At 40.8% G+C, this 23192-nt stretch overlaps 1 protein-coding gene across 5 annotated transcripts in view; it reads right to left on the reverse strand.

Moving 5' to 3' along the window:
- LYRM7 (LYR motif containing 7) overlaps positions 1-17075 on the reverse strand; it is a 32466-nt gene extending 15391 nt beyond the window's left edge. For 4 of the 5 annotated variants that reach the window (XR_010923760.1, XR_010923759.1, XM_067568506.1 and 1 more), the window contains exons 1-4: positions 16813-17075; positions 8319-8391; positions 4396-4466; positions 1719-1800 (exon numbers count right to left, since the gene is read on the reverse strand). Coding sequence is in view for 3 of the 5 variants with exons in the window: in XM_067568506.1 (XP_067424607.1) it covers positions 1719-1800; positions 4396-4466; positions 8319-8391; positions 16813-17046 (460 nt within the window). In the remaining 2 variants the exon portion in view is untranslated. The remainder of the gene's footprint in view (positions 1-1718; positions 1801-4395; positions 4467-8318; positions 8392-16812) is intronic. The other variant, XM_067568504.1, reaches the window with a different exon arrangement.
- Between the last annotated feature and the right edge of the window lie 6117 nt (positions 17076-23192).

Consider the following 23192-nt stretch of genomic DNA (forward strand, 5'->3'; position numbering starts at 1 on the left):
AGACGCATTTCCTTTTATCAGTTTTAAATTACTGCCTTTCTAACATCATGGAATATCCCCTAGTTCCTTTATAATGAGACCATGTAAATAGGAGCACCCTATTTACCTTTATTACTATTCATTACATTCTGAACTTCTACCACGACCCCTTTGATTCATCTCCTTTATAAACAATTTCATTTTTTTACTTAGGAGAATCTAGAAATAAACAGCAGAGGAATAAAGAGCTAGACATGCCCAATGCTTTAATTTTCTTGCAAAAAGGGAATTTCAAACCACAGACCACAACTTCATATTTGGGTACAGGAATCCAAAGACTTCTCAATCTGATATACATTCCAAGTATACACATAAAGTATATTTTTTACACTATGTATTTTTTATACTCAAGCAAACTTCAGTTGGCCAGTTAAATAAGGATAAAGAAAAAATAAGAATTTTGGTTAAGGTGTTGCTTAAGAGGCCCCATCATGCTACATGCTGTTAAACACATAGTAAGACGCAAAGCTTGGACTCATTCAAGACTGGTATTGATTCCAAAGATACACCCTTAATGTTTATGTACAATTAAGCATTAAAGAAGTTCACAGAAAGGACGGCAGCTTGCTTAAATGAGAGTTTACTGTTTATTACGCAAAAGAAGAGACATAAAAAACGATACAGGAAGCTCTGAGACTTTCCCTGTAACCTGAGTCAAACATAGAACACTCTTCTGGTGTTCATGGATATGTGAAATTGATCCACAATGCATGGGTTTGAGTATCTTCTATTTGGAGTTTTATTGAAAAAAGTCAAAGGAAGTTAATTACATAAAAGGCAATTGAAGTTTCAGGGTACAGAACTTCATGATGCTGACTCTAATTTAGTTTTCCTGTGTGGGAGACAAATGACTACTACAGCTTAAGGACAGCCTCTACCATTCCCATTCCTTCTTCCGCTCCACTCCACACTGACCCACTCTCAGTCCTCATTTATTATTTTCATTTCTTCACTCTCTCATTTTAGCAGAGGGATGGGCCATTTGGGGTAGAATTTAATTTCCCCAGAAGCAGGAGATGAAGAGGAGTTGCTTGAGACTGGATCTATTTCCACCACAGTAATGGCAACACAAAGAAAAATCAGGTGTTTAGGTTCATTTTCCCAGCAGATGCAGAAGGAGAGGGAAATGGGCAATTTTTATGGTGAGAAAGACAGCAGGAATCCCAGCATACTCAGGGCTGGCACCAGCTCCCCTGCAACAGGAGATGGAAGGAGGAAGAGGGTGATGGATCTCCTGAAGAGTATCACAGACTGAGGTCTCCATGGTGCCTGCAAACCTTGAAGATGCACGCTTAGAGGTAACACTGATCACAGGTAGGACTATGGAAAACTTGGGGGCCTGTACAAGGCTTTTTGGGGGTTCACACTGGTTCGCCTCTTGAGTTTCACAATTTCAGATTTGAATGAACCCAATACAGCAAAGATTTGACTGGATTTGGGTCAAAATCAAATAAGCAAGCATCACAAGTCTTCCACCAGACACCATGATTTGATCTAGCCTCTCAAATCTAAATGAAGCTGGCCCAAGTTTTAGGTAAATAGCAATATCCAACGCTAAAACAAAAACAAAAACAAAAACAAAAAACACACACACACACACACCCCCAGTTTCCAGTTTTGTCATTGAAGTTTAGCACAGTTCTAAACACCATTAAAAGATGCTGTGCACCTCTACTTACGCAGTCTGTCAGAACCTGTGTGAAGTCCCTGTATAACAGATGTTTTGAGTAGAACTTCAACATCTGAACCTATTTTCATAAGCTGGTAAAGAAAAAACAGGGCAATTCAAACAGTGCAAAATTACTCTCAGACATTTTCCATATTTGGTAAGTATATAAAAATAATGAAGATATTTAATTCATCTTCTGAAATAAGGCATCTTATATTTACATAGTGCCTTTTATCCTAAAAGATCCCAAAATGCTTCATAAAATGATACGCAAGTCATTCTGGTATATAGCCACTTGGGGTGAAACAAGTCTACTGTTTGATAATACACACAGCAATAGAAAATACTACATCTAATTGCAACTGCAGGGGGATATTTAGGTAGGTAGATTATCAGAGTAATTATAATTTAATTTGTGTCCAATTATTCTGGACTCGAGGAGAAACATCTTTCAAGAATTGCCATAAAACACTGTTTACAGTTCTGGTATGATTTGGACTTCTCTCCCCTGTCTTCCTCCCCAGTCTGAGAAGAGAAGGAGTCAGTGGTGCTGAGATGCCAGAGGAAGAAGACCAAAAGCAGCAGTTGTTGCTGGGGGAGGGCAGTCCCCCTCTCCCTAAAATCAGCAGCACTAGGAATGTGGGGTTACAACACTGTAATCCCTTCCCTGTTTGAGAGAAGGCAAGACTGAAGTCTCCGTGTGCAAGCCCTTTGCCACAGAGAACACTTGTTACACAGCTAATACTTATTTGTGTGCAGTACCTTCCAGCAATGTATACAGCTGCACACATGAGAAGCTTAGGGGGAACAGAGTATTTCATAGTGCAAAATTTCTCAGGTAGTTCACTTCTTGTCCTAAAAAATGGTTTAATGTCACAGGTACTGGAAAACATGTGCTATATTCTACCCTGGCAATGGATGAAACAAATAAATAAATATGGTCAATATTCTGAAAAATGGGTGCCTTAAGTTAGGCATCAAAGTCTGTATATGGATACCTGAATAGGTGGCCTGATTTTCAGAAGTACTGAGGTGCTTGATGCTGAATAGTTTTGACTGTGTCTGTAAAGCACCCTTTGGTCCAATTCTTCTGCATTAATGGCACTTCAGCATATACATGCACAATAATTATTAAACATGACAGGTTGTGTTTTGTACTATGGATATCATCACGGCCTTGGTGGAGACCAAGAATTTTATCCTCTCATCTGTTCACTCAAAGAACAGGCTAAATATTCAGCATCAGCAGACGAGTCAATATTTAAACACGTGCATTTTGTAGATCACCATTCCTAACAAATGTAGCTTTGAGAATTTTACCTGGCATTTTATCTGTACGTCAATAATTAAAACAGTATTATATCATTAATTTAAAAAAATAGAACAGACGACAGAACTTGATGTCTAGGACACATGCACAGAAATATTGCTGCTGTTGCTTGGCAACAAGCAGACATGCTAAAGAGAGTCCTGAATGATTTACAAAAGTGCTAACGTCAGTGTTGTGTGCGTGCTGTTTGCAAAATACTGAACTGATTGTCTTGTTCTCCCCCTACCAAAATACACTTAAATATAGATGTGCCTCCCCTCATGAACTCAGGAGCGTACATGTGTATACAAAAGCATTTCTAAAGTGCGAATTCAATGAATTGGAAAATATGCCGAATGAGAAGAGTGGGGACAATTCATTCAATTCTTCAACTTGGCTGGTAAAATAAAACCTCTAGTTCACATTGTTTCAACTTTAATAATTTCAAGCCTAAATAAATTCATAATCTTACTGCTAAATAAACGACTTTATACACGTGTTACATAACAGCCAGGAGAGTTTGAATTCTATATTGAGGTAACAGAATTTTCCACACCGTAGTCCCTTAATTTACCATAAAAAAATTAGATAAAGACCGGTGAAATAACTAATGCATCTATATGAACAACTCAATCACAAACACTTGATTATTTGAGAGGGAAGGAATTTATCTAGTACGTGACATGAGTCAGAACTATTAGGTCCTAATATTCCCAGCTCTGCCAATAACAGACTACATCTACACTAACGAGTTAGAGATAGGATTCCCAGTTCGCGTACATAGCATGAGTACGTGTACACAAGCTGGAAATCACACCCCTAGCTCACAGCGTAGGTGTAACCTCACTGTGTGACACTTGGCAAGTCACTTAACCTCTGTGCCCCAGTTTACCCATCTGTAGAATGTATATAATAGAGTCACTCAGATTTTAAGGCCAGAGGGCCCATTATGATCATCCTGTTCGATATCTAGCCTAATACTTATTTATCTCAGCTTGACTGCATGAAGAGAAACAAGCAAAATATTTGCATTAAATGGACAATTTGAAAACACAATTCTAATTTTGTTATGAACTTGAAAATGGGCAGAACAAGAAGGGCTTTGACTTGTAAACACGGAACACAGTTTTTCATTCACTGAATGAAATGCCAAATGCCATTTGTAATTTTTACATAAACTGAAAGTGACAGCATGACACAAAATAGCAAATAAGTTTGGACTCAAAGTGCCATGAAATTAACATTTCAAAATTCACAAACCTCTAGTTGCAAGGCTCAATTAGTGTTTGAAAAGTGCTTTGAGATTGTTTCATAAAAGGTGCTATGTATGTGCATGCATGCAGACTTTAAGTGGAGGAGAGCATCACAATGGAAGTACCTCTGCTATTCTCTCAGAAGAAGTCTCATCTTGATTATTTCTGAATTCTTCATTTATCTTTTGTCTTGCTGCTAAAGGGGGCAAGTAAAATAAAGTTGTTTAGGTTTTTTGGTTTTTTTTAAATTCCCCCTCTTATTATCAGTCCTTTGTCATTGCTCAAAACCCACATTCCTTAGCAGCTAACACCCATCTCTGGTGGACAACTTTGTTCCAGTTTGTTGATGTTATTGTACAGCCATGGTCCTTAGCTACCCATGCTATCTAGCTCAGATTAAGCCGAGATCCACTGTATTAGAAAATCAACAAGACTACAATTTAAAAATCACGTGTTTCTGTTCTACTTACACATTTTTCATAATATCACAGGTTAAAAAAAATTTAATGGCTTAATTCCTATTCAGAGATTTAATTTCATCTTTGGGAAGGTGTGGTAAAGACACCAGGGGAAAGGAGATTCCCCCTTATTTATTTGAGATGGGTGAAGGAGAAATCACAACAATTTGAGGCAAATTCACATTAAACATTATTTCCGTCCCTGCCTTGTTCCTCTGCCCCAGCACTTCATTTTTTCACTAAACCCATTCCTGTTTCTGATCTCTTATAGAGTGCGTGTATGCATGCATGTTTGGTGGAAAAGAGGACGGAAGATTCTTAGAATTGGCAGGGAACAATCTGTACCCTTGCTTCCTAAAAGGCTGCTTTTTGTATTCTCCATAAACTGATATTAATGAGCTTCCTCTTCCTCACACTAGCATTACTGCTTCTGTTAACATAGCAACTTTAGAATCCTCTGCTCAGTACTGGCCAGTGCTCCAAGATCTGCTATTGTCTGGCTCCCTAACCCACTCTTATTCCAAAGAAAGGAAAACTGGAGGACGAAGAAGAGGGAAGCAGAGGAGAGATAACTGCTACTCCCTGGAACAGCTGAGTAGAGTTGATGCCAAAAAGACCCTGCTCTACACCCTAGACTTACCTTCCTCTCACCACATGAACTACTGCTGAGGTGGGAAGGCGGGCTTCTCAAGGTCCTTTATGCCCTAAAGCCTATCTATCTAACTGACTGAAGATGTGAGCAAGGACAGTGCTCCATCTGTACTCAACAAGCTCTCAGCTTGTTTAAAGTGGCTGCAGAGTGGGATTATCTAGTCCAGTTCAACCTCCCCTCCCTGTAACAGCCGTCCCTTCTCCCTATCTCTCTCGGACCCCAAAAATCTTGCTGGTAGAGTTTTAAGTGTGTGATCCTTACATTCATGTACTGAAGACCCTGAGAATCTCCAGGAAGCTTGAAATTACATTCCTTCATCATGTGCACATACTGGTTTGTTATTGCAGAGCTACTCAAGTGAGTGACAGGTTGCTGGCATTAACAGAAAAATATTTAACCATTTGTTTTAAGGGAAAAAACAAATGTACAAAGAATTTACAAATAGATGTACAAAAAAAGGGGCCAAATTGGCCTTCCAATCTTGATGAACTTCTTTAACTAACTTTAACAGCTAAATAATCTATTTACAGACTATCAAAAGTTGCATTTTGGCTGCATGTGGACTGCTATGCAGTAAACAAATTTGTTCATCTCTCACAGGGCTTATAAGAGATTGAGATCAGACCCCACGATATTTTGTCTAAAATAAGAGTGTCAACTCCCTAACAGTAAGTGATGTATCTAATAAGTACTCTCTCATCTCCGTGATGGAAAGTAATCTATGAAAAGTATAAGATGAAATGAGACTATACTGTTAAATTGCAGTGTTACAAACTGACATTGTTTATCTGTTCATTAATAAAATATGCACTCCAGTGAACAAATGAAAAAATTTACTTTCTCCTGAGTTACTGGGACTTTTATTTCTTTAGCTCAACGTAACTGAAAAGCATTTCAAAGCACTAAAGAATGCACAACCACTCAATTTACTTGATAGGATATAATTTTTAGACAAACTAGTTTTAGATGGAAGATGCTTCATATTTAAACAATTCTCTGAAACAATGGACGCAAGGGAAAGAAGCTAATTATATGGCTGACTTTTTTCCTTAACACAATGCTAAGGGAACTGTTTATAATAAATCTATAAATTATAATCACCTCCTTGTTATGCTCCATACCTCTCATCTTGCCATCTTCCTATCTGTCCAAAAGGCTGTTGCTAAGAAACTTGTTCCTTTCTTACACTGTTCTCACCATGTCAATCTCCTACATACCTTCAATCTCTCTTACTTTTCTTGCACACAAGGCTGGTCTACACACATTTATTGTGCTAATATAACTATTTTGGTTTACAAAAATCTTCTACTGGTAAAGTTAAAGCATGAGCCCCTAGGCATGATTGGTATAGTCACCCGCGCACATACACACCCAGTGTGACCAGTACAGCTTAAGCTTTTCAAGACACTGCAAACAAACTATGCTGATATAAACACATAAATATTGGTCTGTGTCCAGGCTACGGAGCTGAACCACTTAACTCTTATAGTTATAGCAGTACTAAAAGCTGTATAGACCAGCCCATAAAGGTACAGCTTCTAAAACATCTTCAAAGCCCTGTAGAATTACCAATGGCTACTTCACTCTGTCATTTCCTTCTGCTCCCTGGCTCCTTCCATTCCAACCATTGCTTTTGTATTCTTCTCTCTCTCCCCCACTCCCGCATCCCACACACTTGGCATCTACTTCTATACCAGACGTATACCTTAGGGGGGCATGGAGAAATGATTGGGGATACATGGCGGGGCCCAGGCCAGTGCCTGGCTTCTGGCCCAGCCGCTGCTCCGCACCCAGCTCCAGTTGCTGGCCTGGCCACAGCCCTCCCTCCAGCCCTGACTGTGGCCCAGCTGTGGCTCCGCTCCCAGCCATAGACCCACCCCCAACTACAGCCTCAGCCTTGGGCACTGGCCCTGACCACAGCTCTGCTCCTGCCTCCCAACCACGGCTGGGGGGCGGGGGCGTGGACAGGTGTAAGGGAGGGCAAAGTAAAAAGTTTGGGGACCACTGTTCTATACCAATGTTTACAATTAGTATACAAAAATGCCTTTCTAAGTCACTCTTTTTTCATTCAAATCCCTCTGAAAAACAGAAATAGAAAACAGAACAAGAACACTAATTTTTCCCACATGGCTTTTCAACAACTCCTTCATAGTGATAACCGATCTGCTTCAAAGACAAACCATCATCCACTATATTACACATATTTGAACAAGTTTGTAACTATGTACAGTCAGGACCAGAACCATTTCTTTTTTGTACTGGAATGGAGAGTGCTCAATAGATTTCATGAGGAGTGCCCAGGAATCGGGGACTCCAAGGCTTCTGGTTCTATGGCAGCCTGCCAAGTGGAGTGCCCCAGGGTCTGCTGCTCTGGGTCAGCCTGCCCTGGAACTGCGGTTCCATGCCCTCTTGAGAAGAATTGGGAAATATTTTGGTTTTTGTTCCCAAACTGGAAAACCAAATTTCAAAATATTAAAATCCTCTGTGAGACAGAATTACCTTTCTCTGTACAACTCTAGTCAGAAGTGATCATGATGCATCCTCTTATTCTAGTCATTCAGCAAGATGGACAAACTGAAGCATTTAAATGGATAAGGGTGTTTTTGCTTTTCGATAACCTAACAACACAGTGGAAGTGATCAGTTCTACCACACTGGTGACTCAGGCTGATGCCTTGTTCCATCTGTTTGCTCCCTGGACCAGCAAAGATTACATGCAAACTCCACTCACAGAAGAAGAAAGAGTGCTTTCCTCTGCTTGACTGAACTCTTTAAGTTGATTAAGCAACAGCAGGTTCTAAAAGAGGGCTCGTCTAGTTCAAGTCCCCGCAGAAAGAGGGATGATAGTTACTGTATCAGACCTTCACAACAGGGGCATGCAGAAGCGAGGAGAATCTTAAGAGATGCAGAGAATCCACTAGGAAGACTAAAATTCTTACCTTCTAGGGCTCTGGCATCATTTTTAAAAACTTGTTGCCGTGTCCTGTGCAATGTTTTGAAAAGCTTCAAAACCTGTTAACAAAATACAAATCAACAATAAAAGCGTTTTGTTTGTAAACAGGATTTCTCAAGTAAAATTAGTTATTTTTGAATTACAAAGGTATTTTGTTTGCATCTATTGTTTTCTCCACAGCAGCTGGAGTATAATCATTCTGTCAGAAATGTTACCTTAATTTTTTATCAGACTTTTTTACAGATAAAACAGTGATACAGAGCACAGAAGGCATGACAATTCTTGATATCTAAAATAACTGAAGACACAAAAGAAATTCTGGTACTATTTCAAATCACCATTTTTATCTCTACGGCCCTAACCTTGCAAAGGGACCAGCACAAAGACACTCATGCCTGTCAAAGTAAAACTTACAGGATCAGGGCTTACAACTGTACAGTAAAAGCCACCCGATTATGTATCATCAAAGATCATCATCATCATGGGTATCATCAAAGATTACTTTTCCTATTAAACGTTTGATACTATACAACCAAAAACGTTAGGTAGTTCTGAAATATTGACAGCATCAACTCATTTAAAAGTAGCATCACAAAACACAATGAATAAAATAATCTCAAAAAGCAGCCTGGAAAACTTGCGTCCAAACATTACATTTTCAATAGACCCACTTAGTGTAATTATTTTTTTTAAAAGGTTATACAACAAAACCCATCCAAACTGGAAGTTCCTCTCTAACAATAAGTACAAGATCAGTAGGTAACGACCTTGTTCGGGGAAGCCACTCAAAAAGACTGAATTGCATGCTGTAGGGGACAGACCTCAATATTGATGCAAAAATGGTTATTAAATTATTAATTAATTATTATTATTATTATTAAAGGTTATTATAAGAATGCCAATGCCTTTACTGAATTTTAGGAGATACTTACAATCACTTTCAAACATATGTTTATAGCATATGATAGTTCATATGCTTATGTTTTTGGCTGAAATGTTCATGCTAATTCAGGAAATTCCTAGGAAATCTCTGCTCTCTGTCAAATCAAGGAAAAGTGTCAGAGGAGGGTACCTCATTAGCCATAACATCGTATTTATTACCTTCAGGTGTATATACACAGGCTCTGGAATGCACCTTTATAGCACTATTTAGTTTTCACATCCTTTATTTTCTTATATACACATCTTTCAAAATACAGTATAAAAGTGCTAATTACTGATTTGTGCATTTTTTTAGAATAGAGGCCTTTAACTCTAAATTTTAAATGTACTCTAAATAAGTGTAAGTTATAAACCTAGAAGCCACTTGGTCAAAAGGCAAACAACCAACAAGAGTATGCTCAAAGAATAGGACACTTCTACCTCGAGAAGACACCAGTTTGATATAAACATGATCTTTATCTCAAGCAAACAAACTTTGTATGATATTTATGTTTTAGAAAGAGACCTGGTTGTGTCAAAGAATGTAAGGCTTTAGACAGATTATTCCAAAGGGAGGTGATGCTTAGGATGTGTTATCAAAGCTGTAAACTAAGTAATACAAAACCCCTTCTCTTTGCAATAATAAACCCACACAAAGAATTCTAAAAATATTTTTTATTTAAAATGATGTATTTTATAAACATGCTAAAATCCTCATTTTTTAAATGTTAAAGAGAACATTTATGGCTGGGAAATGTTTTACAGAAGTTATTGGTTGAAAAGGTGAAAGTTTTTCTTGTCCCTCAAATTCCTAAGATCGATAAGCTTCTTCTGAGATGCATATTGGCAAATATTAATGTATCTAAATGTAAGCCTTCATTAATAACTGCCTGATACCATAATTATGTGACTAGTCAGATGTCCCCTGTACACATATTCATGGTCATTCTATTAGCAATTACTAATAAAAGAAACCATTGAGTGTAAAAATATTTACAATAATTAAGGAATAAATGACTTATCTGGCAATACTTAAGCAACTTCTTACCAAACACAGGAAGACAAGAAAAACCTCTCCAAGGATGGTGAGAAAGGACAATAATTTATTCGACGACCATTTAAGTTAAGTCTTTAAGATTGATTTAAGCTTTAAAAAAACCCAACACACTATTTTAAGAGTTGAAAGACTTTTATATAGAAAATGGGAGTTGTGTTTGGATTAATTTAAACAGAATTTCAATAACCTTTAAAACCTGAAGAAACTTAAGGTATTTCTCAGAAAATGGAAGAGTTGAAACTCTAACCTAAAGCTATTCAAGGGTTTCCATCACAAAGGCAAAAGCAATATAATAATATAATATATAATAAATCTGCTGCATATGCATTAGCAGATTGCATGTTCATGAAGAAGAATACCAAGCTACCAAGACCATTCCATGAAGGTGCTGAGCCAATAAAAGGTGATAGTGGCTGAATCCAGCCAGGCCCCTGAAAGAGATGTCTTCCACCTTTGATTAGATTATGGAAAGCAAAGAGCAGGGATACCATTTCAGATGGGGGTGAGGGGGAGAGGCAACTTTAACCTTGATTCCAGGGACTACTCAGGCACCTGAAAACTCTAGTTTTTTTCAGATAATAATTTAAAAATTAGCTGACTGGAGCACGGTATCTAATTCCTATATAAAGAAAGAAAATTAAATAAATATTAGACCCACTCACCTCTAATACTAACATGTTCTGACATCTTGTGCCAAGTCACTGAAGGGACACTAGTTAGGTTTAAAAATTTAATGTATATTCTTTCTTTGTTACAAACTCTTGAATACAACAATTGAAACAATTGTAGAAAAATCTAGATTACTTTATCATTTTGGCTACTTACTTTTTGCAGTTCGCCAAGCTTGGAATAGATAATTAAACTTTTGTAAACATCCTACTAGGACAAAACCCCTTGAGTTTATATGGCACCTACCTGGGGTGCTAAGGATGTTATCGTACTACAAATAATAGACTAGAAAATGACTTTAAACAGGAATGAAATTGACACTTTCAAGTCACTTTCCCAGTATTGCCAACCCCAAATATTATAAAATCACTAGGCAGGCTCACCAAAAAAATCTTAAAGTTGGCTTAAAAATAATGAGATTATGTAAAAATAATACATTTGGTGCTCTTTTTATTTGCCTTCTGCTATTTGAGCCTTTAGGGTGCACTGGAGTCACATTTTGAATTTTTCTCCACAGCGTTGAGGGCTAGAAAGTTACTTTTCCTTTAAGAATGAAGGCTGAAATCATCACATAGCCACTTGACTCCAGGAGCAGGGACTTTAATAATTGAGACTGATAACAAAATCATGAGAGTTGGCAACATTGGAAGGTTCTTAAACACAACCCTACAGAGACCGAGCTGCAATTCTCACAGGAGAAAATTCCACTTTTTAAAGTTGAGAAAAAAAATTGAGTCTTCTGAGGTATATCAGGGCCACGGCAGGCAGGAAAGTAAAATAAACATGTACAGGAGCTCTGGGCAGCTTTTCCTCTTGAAAAAAAGTTGGAGGGTTAAATCTTCCAGTCCTTAATCAGGTAAAACTTCTATTGTCATCGGTGCTTCCACTCACAGATATTAACATGTGCTCAATAATTATACACTTCATACTTAATTATCTGAACCATCTTATCCAGAGTTATATATTTTATATGCATTAGCTCAGAGACTGCATTTTCTGACATACTCTGAACAGTGCTGAGCCCACAGATGGTGCCTACTGAGTGAATAATACAAATCATGACAATAATCGTTGATTTTATGGCCTCTATGGATGCAATTTCTGTTCTTTGCTCTGGAATTGGCTTGAATACAGCTGAAACCCTAAAAATGGATATATTTGAGGCATAAACACATCTGATACTCAGTCGACAGTTTCTTATTCATTCCTTTTCTCGAACTCAGAACAAAAAATGACAACAAAATGGTTTTCAGTTAAAAGGTAAAATTTCACAGCAATCATTGCTCTACAGCCCAACATGGGGCAGAAACTGCCATCCCTTGGGGGTTAAGTGATCTCCTCTCATCTGACTCTCTTTCTGTCCTTCCTCACCCTACCTGACTTCTGTGCTGCTTTTTATACTGTCACCCATGCCATTTCCAATTGCCTGGGACCATTTGCTGGAGTCTCAGAGAACTGGCCTTCTTGGTTTTGCTCCCATCTAACAGAGACAGAGTCCTCTTTTTTTGCAGCATACAGCAGAGAGAAGCTGGTCCAGTAGATAGGGAGCTAGCCTTGAGAGACCTGAGTTCTACCTTTCCCATGGACTTCCTGTCTGACCTCAGGCCAGTGACTTAGGGACAGAGTTTCAAAGGTTTTTAGGCATCCAAAGATGCAGCGAGGCATCTAGTGTGGTTTACAAAGCACCTAACCTTCTAAGGACTTTTGAAAATCCCACTAGGTGTCTAAATACCTTTGAAAATCTGGCTCTTAGTTTTCCTCTGCCTCAGTGCCCCATCTGTAACAGCACTGCTGCTCCGCCTCATAGAGGGGCTGCTGTGAGGCGAAATAGGTTATGTTAGACATTGTGAGCCACTCAAAGACTATGGATGATGGGGCCACATAAGAACCATAGGTAGAGTGGAAACTTACACCACTGCTATCCCTTCCCTTGGTTTTGGCCCCTTCTTTTCACCTATCTTCCTCTTTTTTTGAATGTAACCTTGGCTCAGAGGGCTTGGCTATTTCTTCAACATCTCCCTCACAGGACAGGCTCATCTAACTACTTCCAGATTCTTAATTTAATCACCAGTCATTTCTTATCTTAATCACCCTGCCTCTGTTTGTAAATAAAATACTGATTCCCTGCCCCAGGGGCATAAACTGGAACAGGCCTCTCTCCTCTGCAGAATTTACATTCCACACAGTTAAGAGCTCCGCCACAATCAGACCTGTACAAAACTCGTTCTTAATGCAGTCGAGCTTATATGCTCTATGTTCTTACACATTCTGCTCAACTTATTTACCTAATCACATCTTCAAGAAAACATCTCTAGAAGCAAGCAAACAGCAACAAGACAGCTCAAAACAAGGAAGCAGCAAGGCACCATCAAGAAGCAGAAATAGCACTGCACTGGAAAGTTGCATCATGATGACATCTCCAATACTTTGACAGTATTGTTGAGACAGAGTTTGCAAAAGTACTGCCAAAGGATTAGTATTTAAATTTTTCTTGAAGCGATTTTAAGGAGATAGGGAAATACTATTATAATTTAAGTAATAACAATTATTCCTGTTAAACACCAGGTTGCTTGTATTCCTGGAAAAGAGACATCAGTTAACCTGAATAAAGAGAGAGAAATTGTAGGCTTTGAGTTTTAAATTCTTAATAATTAATTTGCCTGTGTCAAGACGGCTCCTTGAATAGCTTCTTTTAAGTAACAGAGTTAGAAACCTTCTTCAGTGTCACAGGATTTAGGCCTGGTCTACTCTAGAGAACTTTTTCGACAAAAGTCAGCATTTGCTGACAAAAGAGTGCTGGGTCTGGCCTCATTGCTGGAAGGGATACGACAGGATGTGGGCAGCTGGAGTCCAGGTCCTGGCTGCAAGCTAGAACCTTGGCAGCTGCCACCTGGCTCCCAGCTATGAGCCGGGACTGGGTGGGATGTGGGCGGCTGCAGATGAATCTCTCAGCTCCCCACACTGCCCCTTAGGTCAGTGGAAGTGCTCCTGGTGAGAATGCACTCCACCGAACTAAAGAAAGCAGTGTGGATATCAGCCACCGAGGTGGTAGAAGTCGACATAATATATGTCAACAACATTTTCTAGTGTAGACAAGGCCTTAGTTACAATCACTTACCTCTGTCCAATTACTATAAAATGTGTAGATTATCCATGATGAAACAAACCAAATTCGGCAACCAATGAATTCATTTGCCTATCTATACACTGTTTTATTTATCTATGATACACTAAAACAAGACAACTGATTTTGGGAATATTACTTTAGTTTTGTTTTAGCTACAGATACTCACCACTGAGACATATACAGAAGACAGAGTATCTGAAGTAACCATTATTCACTACTTGTTTTGTCTCTCTTTTTCCTTTCTTTAATAAGTCATAGCTAATAGTTAAGATTATTTTGCTGGTCTTTAATCATGGTGTCCCTTAAAGCATGGCAAAGACCCATCTGACTAAAATTGGAGGGGGAGGGGAATGTCATCTCTGAATTGGCATAAAATGAGACATTTAAAATTTAACCTGTTGTTTCTTGTTTCTCTAGGCTATACATTTTTAGTAATTTTTGTGATAAAATTACATAGAATCAGCATTCCTTTCTATCACACAAGCTTACCATCTTCAAAACAGCAGATGTCTTATTAGAATCACAGAAAATTCTGAGTCAGTGATTTATAGCAGGTGAACCCAGAGGAAGTATTCCCCCCAGTATTTCCATCAAACTCTCTTATTTGGGTTAACAGTTTATCATGCAAGTAATATATTTTCACCCCTTTATGTATTTTTCCGTTATTTGTCAAGTAGATTTCAACATTTAGTACCTCAATCTATAGCTTCAAGACCTTTGGGTCAACCCTCTTGGAGAATTCCACAAATAAATAACCACCCTGGGTCAGAGAGTTACAGAAATGGAGGAAGATGCAGTATGGAAGAAAAGGTTTGTTATTGCTGTTTATTATTTGCTGAATGCTGGTAAGTGTTCTTGATACTGAACAGATGACCTAAAGACTTTACTGGTTGAACTATTAGGTTTTGAAATTTCTATATTTTCTAAAATGAAGGGATCAAATCCCAGAAGTCAGCTCAATCCTTCATTCTTCCAAGGTAGATAAACATCTACTTCTCTGCTCTTGTTTTTCTACTCCCCCCAACCCCTTTTCTATTCTGCCAATAAATCATCATTCACTGCCTCTTCATAACCCGCTGACTCTCACCTTTGGGCCCTTTTTAATACTGGCCACTGCCCATTTTGCACTGCTGTACCTAGTGTCCTCCCTTGTCTTAAAACTAACTTCTCCTCATGCCAGACGTGCTAGCCCATGCCAATAAAAATGCTGTTACATTGAATGTAAGCAAAAATCCCCCAAAACCCTATACTAAGACTCCAAATGCACTGTGTGGCTGATTTGTATTTATCTATTTAGACTGTAAATGCCATAGCAAAGTAATCCTGAGTAAACTGCGTACCATGCAGTTTATGGTGCAGGCAGATGTTTCAGATGAAATGCTTTTAAAAGAAAAAAAAAAAATCAGGTTCTGTTTGTTCTATGAAGATATTGAAGTTTCCATAGTGTATTTTGCACCCTGGTGTCTTTAGCATACTGGTCCACAGTACAAAATTAAGTAGTTTCTGGATTTTCCTTCAATTGGCCTCATCCTTGCACCTTCCTCTGACTTTTGTCATTTAGTAAAATAGTGGTATCGAATAATTTAAAAACAACAGGATAATATATCCCTTCTTTAAATACATCTAGAAGCAATGAAACTGTATTATTTCCAGATCATCAAGGCAGGACTCGTCTATTTCCTCTAATCTTTCTGATGTCACTTTCATGGCTGAAGCCACACATAGCTTTAAGACACTACAAGAAAAGGCTGAGGATTTTTTTCTTGTTGGCGTAGGTTTTTTGGCATTTGTATGTGTGCACAGAGTTGCTCAAGGATTCAGACACCACCTGTCTAGATTCCTCTTCTAGCTTACCCGCCGATGCCACTTCCCTGACCCCCGAAGCCCAGGCTGCACCAAGAGTCTGGAGATGGCAGAGACACAGACCAGTCCTGAGGGCCTCTGCCATCTCCCAACAGCCCAAGCCTCAGTCTAAATGGCCCAGGAGAAGCAGCTCTTAACCCAGCACTGGGAGTCGGTGATTTTTGAGCACAGGATTGAGAGCAAGTTCAGGACCCCACCTTCTGCCCGAAGCTTGGACTTCTCAAGCATTTCAGAAACATATGAAAAACTACAATAGCCCTTTTTAAATGTAGAAAAAATATTGTATAGATTTGTTGTTGTTGTTTACAGGTATTTTTGTTGCTGTTTTTTCTGTGCCAAACTGAAAACTGGGCTATCTAAAAGCAACGAAATGAAACACATCTGAGGGACAAGTGAATGTCGTGGAAATGATTTCGTTTACCAAAGGTAACTATGAAAACAATCTAAACTTTCTTTGCTTCCCCATTTGATTTTTTTCCCCCATTTATAAATGTACTGAGAATTGTGCATGTTACAGCACCTGGCCAGGCTCCCGCAGCCTCGCTATGTGCCGGAGGACTGTGCACTCTACTGGCCAGCCACCGGGGGGGGGCAAGGCTCGCAGTGCCGGTACCCCCCCGCCGCCCAAACAGGCACTGGGGTGGGGGAGGGGCACTACAGGCGAGGGTAGTCGATGGGTAGGACATGAAGACGGCACCAGCCCGCTCCTCTTGGGGAGCGCCAGGCCCCGGACTCACGAATAACTCACCCCCCCCCCGCACTGACTACAGGCGGCCGGTCTGCGGCGCAATCAAGGCTCCAGCAGCCGGGGACCGGCGCATGCGCAGCTCCGTGCCTACTCACCGCCGCCCGACTCCCCATCTCCACAGCGGCTGTTGATTCCCCCGCCGCCACACGCAGGGCCCCGCGGAACCACGCCCACAGCCACCCGACTCGCTCATCAGGAGCCAATCGGACGCTCACATGCCAGCCCCGATAGCGTCTCAGAACCGCCTCCGTCCTGCGCTTCGGCGAGGCGGAGAGAACGTCACCGGACGTGCTGCGCCGCGTAAACGTTTCCGCGCGTGCGCGCACCATTGGTGGTGAAGCTGCTTCCGGGTACAGCGAGCATTAGTGCCCGATAAAGCCGTGTGCCCCCCTCCCCCCACACTGGTTCCGGGCAGGCAGGTCCCCCCCGCTGTGAGAGGGGGAGCAAAGGAAGGACTGCTTTGCCAGAGGCGGTAGCTAGGCTGGAATAAGGAGAAACGTGATTGGCTAATAAGTTGCGCAGGGGGCGCTGCACACCTGCTGCCTGCGCTTGCCACAACCCTTGCGCCCCAAGCTGCTGCCCTGCAGGTAGCGGGCTGCCGCCGTGATCAGAGGAAAGGAGGCAGAGTGTGGGTGCCCCGCGGCCCAGTGCCAGGGATTCTTTGCACTCCCCCTGGCGGCCCAGCTCAGTACTGCTAGCCCCAGCTCTCCAGCCACCAGCAGGTGGGGCCCAGCAGCCCTGAGATTGACTAAAAACCTGAGATTTAACCGTTGTGGCCATTAGGCGTGGACAGGCTGAGGTGTTGCCCTCTGTCCCTCCGCATGAGGGTTAGGAAGGGTTGCCAGTTTCGGCTGGATATATTCTTGGAGGTTTCCTCACTTGACATAATCGTCAATTAAAGATTAATCTTTTCTTCCTGGAGACTTCAGGACAAGCCTGGAGGGTTCGCAACAATCCTCTTATTTCTCCCATAATAAGGGTATGTCTAAACTGCGGAGTGAAGTCGGTTTATTTTTAATCGACTTTTACCTGCCAAATTTTAGAAGCCGCAGGAGCATGATCACACCACACTCATTGCATTGGGGGTCTGTGTTCCCAGTAGCCGCACTTGGGTCGACAATCAAAGCAGTGTACCATGGATAACTATCCCAGAGTGCAACTAGCCGCAGAAGCTTTTGGGAAGGTTGTTATCCTCCCATGATGCAATGTGCTCCCTCTCCCCCCTTCTTGTCCCAAACAAATGGCAATCACTTTTTCATGCCGTTTTTCTCTGCCACACGCACGCCATTGCCGGAGAGGCCTGGAGTCCGCTCAGCTCTGCACTATCATTGTGAGTGTCACAAATACTTCTCAACTCATCCTGCTGTATTTTGAAGGGCGAGACAGGAGCCGCTGCATGGAAAATTGCGATGTTACTGAGGCCGCCCTGCTACATGCCATAGAGCAAAACAATTCCCGTTTGCTGCAAGCTGTCATGCACCATCTTCAGTCAGTGGAGTGCCGGTTCTGGTTCCGAGAAACAAGCAGTGACTGGTGGGATCGCATCATTATGAAGGTGTGGGATGATGAGCAGTGGCTGCAGAACTTTCGAATGCGAAAGGCCACTTTCCTTGAACTTTGCGGAGAGCTCTCCCCAGCCTTGAAGCGCATGAATACTCACTTGAGACCAGCTCTGACAGTGGAGAAGTGAGTGGCCATCACTCTGTGGAAGCTAGCAATCCCAGACTGCTACCGGTCAGTTGGGAATCAATTTGTAGTCAGTAAATCCACTGTGGGAGATGCTGTGTTGCAAGTGTGCAGGGCCATTAATAGACGTCTGCTACGAAGGGTAGTGACTTTGGGACTTTGTGCAGGACATAGTGGATGGGTTTGCCACGATGGGGTTCCCAAACTGGGGGGGAGGGGCAATAGATGGCACACACATCCCTATCTTAGCACTGGACCACCTTGCCACAGAGTACATAAACTGGAAGGGATGCTTCTCAGTGTTGTTGCAGGCCCTTGTGGATCACATGGGACGTTTCACCAACTTCAATGTGGGGTGGTCTGGAAAGGTGCATGACACGTGCATCTTTAGGAACCCAGGGCTGTTCATAAAGATGCAGGCGGGTACTTTCTTCCCTGACCAAAAAATAAATATTGGGGATGTTGAAATGCCAATAGTGATCCTGGGGGATCCTACCTACCCCTTGCTCCCTTGGCTAATGAAGCCCTACACCCGGCACCTAGACAGCGAGAAGGAGCGTTTCAGCTACAGGCTCAGCAAGTGCAGAATGGTGGTGGAATGTGCATTTGGCCGCTTAAAAGCAAGATGGAGATGTCTACTCACTAGGCTTGACCTCAGTGAAAAAAAATCCCAGCAGTTATCTCTGCATGCAGTGTGCTCCAGAATGTGTGTGAAACAAAGGGGGAAAAGTTTCCCCAGGATTGGGTCATGGAGGCTGATAGGCTGGCTGAAAATTTTGAGCAGCCGGATTCCAGTGCTACGCTGAGAGCCAACCACAGAACGCTGCACCTCAGGGAAGCATTGAAAAAACGTTTTTGGAATGAACCACAGTACTGTATGTCTCTATCAGTGCTGTACATTTCTTTCCCATTCCCCACCCTTGCATCATCAGCCCCCTCCCCTTCATTCCCCACCAACAATAACCAAGCTATGAATGAATACAGATGTTTTGTAAAGCAGTACAGTTTTATTCGTGACCCGTTTCTGGGGGGAGGGAGTGGGCGGGGGGGGGGGAGGGGGGGAAGGAAGATAAGTTAACATTGTCATTAGGCTGCTTGGCCATCCAGAGCAAAGTGTGACAGTGCAAACAGCAGTGGTTGCATGCAGTTCTTAAAGGGGCCATCACCTCTTTCTGCTCACCTCCATTGGCATGGAGTGGAGCACGTATTGCACCCTGCTCAACCTCCTCCTAGAGTGCCTGGGGGCAGTGGCTGGTAAGAAACAGCTTGTTGCTTGAGTGTTTTGGAGGGGCTGCAGAGGAAGTCTGTCCTGCCGCTGCTCTTCCTAGAGCTCTACCAGACACCTCAGCATGTCAGACTGATCCCTCATAATATGCAACATTTCCTGTTGTGTTACACACTCCTGCTTCTGTGCTGATTTTCTGTGCTCCATGTCTATGTCTAGTTTCTCTGACAAGGATATCCTCTAGGCTCTGAGATCTGTGTCAGCAGCTGCAGAGGCATTCATTAGTTTGTTTAACATGTCATCCCAAGTTTTTTTTCCCCTGCTTCCTAATCTGGGAAAGGCGCTCTCTGGGAGTACAAGATGGGGTGAAGGCCCAGGTGTCTACTGTAAGGCAAGCAAAGCACAAAGTTGTCCTTGTTAGCTGACCCCATGGAGTAGAAGAAATGTTACAATGTAAAAAGAACTCCCTTTCATACTCACAAGGTGAAGCCAGACCCGCATTCCCATCTTTACGTATTGCCTGTGTTAGAGTGGCATTCCAGACATGGTAAGCAAAGGGCCCTTGCATCCATTATAGTGAGGTCTCAGCAGCACTAAATTCCCCAAACCACACTTATTTAAGAAAGGAGAAGGATCACTGGGTTCCCCTTTACCATCCCAAAGACTGAGGAGGAGGTGGTCAAAACTGATTAGATGAGGCTGGGTGAATTGTAGCTAGAGAAAAGATAGGGTAACCAGTTCCTGGACCCATAACGCCCATGCCAACAATACCATGACTAGGGAATTGTCTGTGTAAGGGCCCAGGGACACCGTCCATGGCAGGGGAATAAGATGCAGTGACTATATTGGTCAGGTACTGTAAACTTGCGTCATCTTCCCTAGGTGACGAGGTGTGATATCAGTCTCCTAAGGGTAACGCAGGTGGAAAGGGAAGATTTGCTGCAATGGTGCGTAAGCCATTAAGTGTAGTGCTTGTAATGTTAGTTAAGAATCAGTTGTAATTTTCTTTATACGCCTATTTTTTTTTTCAGTGGTTTATAGCTGAGTTAAAAAAATGAGCCAGAGGCTGAATTTTTTGATAGGATTATTTGAGGATGGAATAGAACTAATTCCTTAATCATCTTTGCTGCTTTAAGTTAGACCTTTTAAATTTATCTACCTGTATTTCTTTAATTATAATTACATACTATATATATGTAACAGTCTGTCAGTATTTTCATTATCAACTTTCTTTTCATGAGATTATTCCCTTTGAGGGAAATTTACTTTGAGATAAGGTGTGTTAAATGGGAGCATATACGTTATTTTAAAAATGTATTACTAACACTGGGGGAATAAGTTTTAATAATCATGAAATATTTTTTGGAAAACTTCCTGAAACATATTAAATAAATTATTCAGTGAATATGGCTATGATTCTGGAATATGATTCACTACCAGATGCATGAATCTATGTCAGCAAATAGAGTTATAGGTTCAAGGGCCACATTTCTGAATTATTCAACTATTCATAAAAACTGGATAAATAACACAAATATTTTTCACTAATTTTTAAGCTATCACAAAATTAAATAAATAGTTTAATAAGAATTATTCAACCAGGTCTATTTATTACATTTGGAAAAAAAAAAAAGGCTGCTGAACATTTAGAACAATGTTTTAAAATTATGTTGGTTCATCACTATGATGCTTCCATTGCTTTGATAATTTCTTTCTTTGAGCTATTAATATCTAGTAAATAATAGAGGCTAAGGTCTCCAATGAAGTTAATGGGATTACTTACAGAGCATACTGTTAAATACATGAATAAATTTTGTAAGACCAGGGCCTTAAAACAATATATTTCATAAATACTTATTTATCATTTTGCATCTAGTCAATTATATCAATTTTTATGTTCTTGCCTTACATTAAAGATGTTTTAATTCTGTGGGAAAAAAAAGGGGAAGTTTAACCACATCTTTGTTAAAATAACATTAACTGTCTGACAAACAGAGAAAAACAAGTAAATTAAGAGCTGAGGCAGAAATTTTGTCCTTATTTTACCCTTTACAACTAAGCAGGGCAGTACCCTTAGGACATATATGTACCAAAATATCTACATACAGTGGGGTGATGTAAAGGACGGAATGTCAGAACTGTGGTTCTTCGATTTGTTTGGTCTTTTTAGTGCCCCAGGACATATTATTACTAGAGAGCCATTATGGAAGCAGTATGACAAATTCTGCTCTTTTACACCATTTTCAAATAACTGAAGTAACTCAAGACTGGTCTGAGAACAGAATTTGGCCTACTATTCTCTCCATAGTTATGGTTAAACACACATTTCCCTTTTAAGAGCATATCATTATCCTATATACAGTATATGAAGTTTTATGGAAAGTGGGAGAAAAATCAGACCACGGCTTTGCAAACTCTGAAAGTTAAAAAAGAGACGGACTGTATTTTTTTATTTTTGTTTTAACTTTTGGAATGTTTTTTAATATTTTTTCACTTTTCATCTTTCAAAAGCAGCTTCACCTAGAAACACTGCATGGATTATGTTTGTTGATCTCAGTGAAGTGTAGTCCATTTGACTAGTTTTGTGGTTGGAAGATGGACCGAAAGACTAAAGAACTAAAAGTTTGATTTTTCTCAAAATTTCTTGTCACTGCTAGCAGTGATGGGAACCTAGGGTTGCCAACATTATATTTAAAAAATAAGGGACCGTTTTCTTAGCACCCCCATCCCATCCCTCCTGCCAATATTATGATGATGATATGATTAATAGTAATAATAATAATTAATAATACTCAGTACTCATCTACATTTGCCAAGGGTATTTCTTGCTGCTTTTTGCAGTACTCAGCAACTCCCGATCTTGTTGTACAGAGATGAAAAAATAAGGGATGTCCTTTGTAATAAGGGCCTGTTGGCAACCCTATTTTGTGTCCATCTCCTGTGCAGATTTCCCATTGCTAGGCCGACTAACAGCAGTACTGCCTGTTCCGAGCAGTGTTAGATGGCAAAGTGGCACTGGCAGCTGATCTACAGCAGTTATGGACATGCAGGGAATGTTTGAGGGCCGTGCAAGGGTTAGGGCAGTTGGATTGGCTCAGTAGGCGGGTAGATATGCATATAAACCATCCATCTACTTCTATGGAGCAGGAGCTACAGAAACTACTGGATCTTCCCTCCACACTCCATAGAACAATACATGGTCAGATTGTTCCGTTTGTGTGTCCAGGGTCAGGGCTTTGGGGACAAACCATGTGAATAAGCCTATAAGCCCACTGAAGTCATTTACATCAGTGGGGGATCTGCATGAGCACACAGATCCACTCAGGTAGAGTCAGATTCAGGAGTGGGGCCTTTGCACATTGTACTTTTGATCTTCTCCCATTGATATCAGCGGCAGTGTCACTGTAGGTTAAACAGCAGCACATAATCCCAGGGCTACAATTAAATAAGCCATTCCCTTGTCACAGAATGAATGTGCCACTACTGGTCAGACAAAAAAACCCCAGCGGGTGCTAGCCACTGAAAAAGTTTAACAAATTATTGGAACTATTCACATTTGTTTGG

This window comes from Emydura macquarii, unplaced genomic scaffold (assembly GCF_026122565.2).
Source record: "Emydura macquarii macquarii isolate MOO-44397 ecotype Brisbane River unplaced genomic scaffold, CSIRO-AGI_Emac_v2 contig_2897, whole genome shotgun sequence".
Taxonomy (NCBI): domain Eukaryota; kingdom Metazoa; phylum Chordata; order Testudines; family Chelidae; genus Emydura; species Emydura macquarii.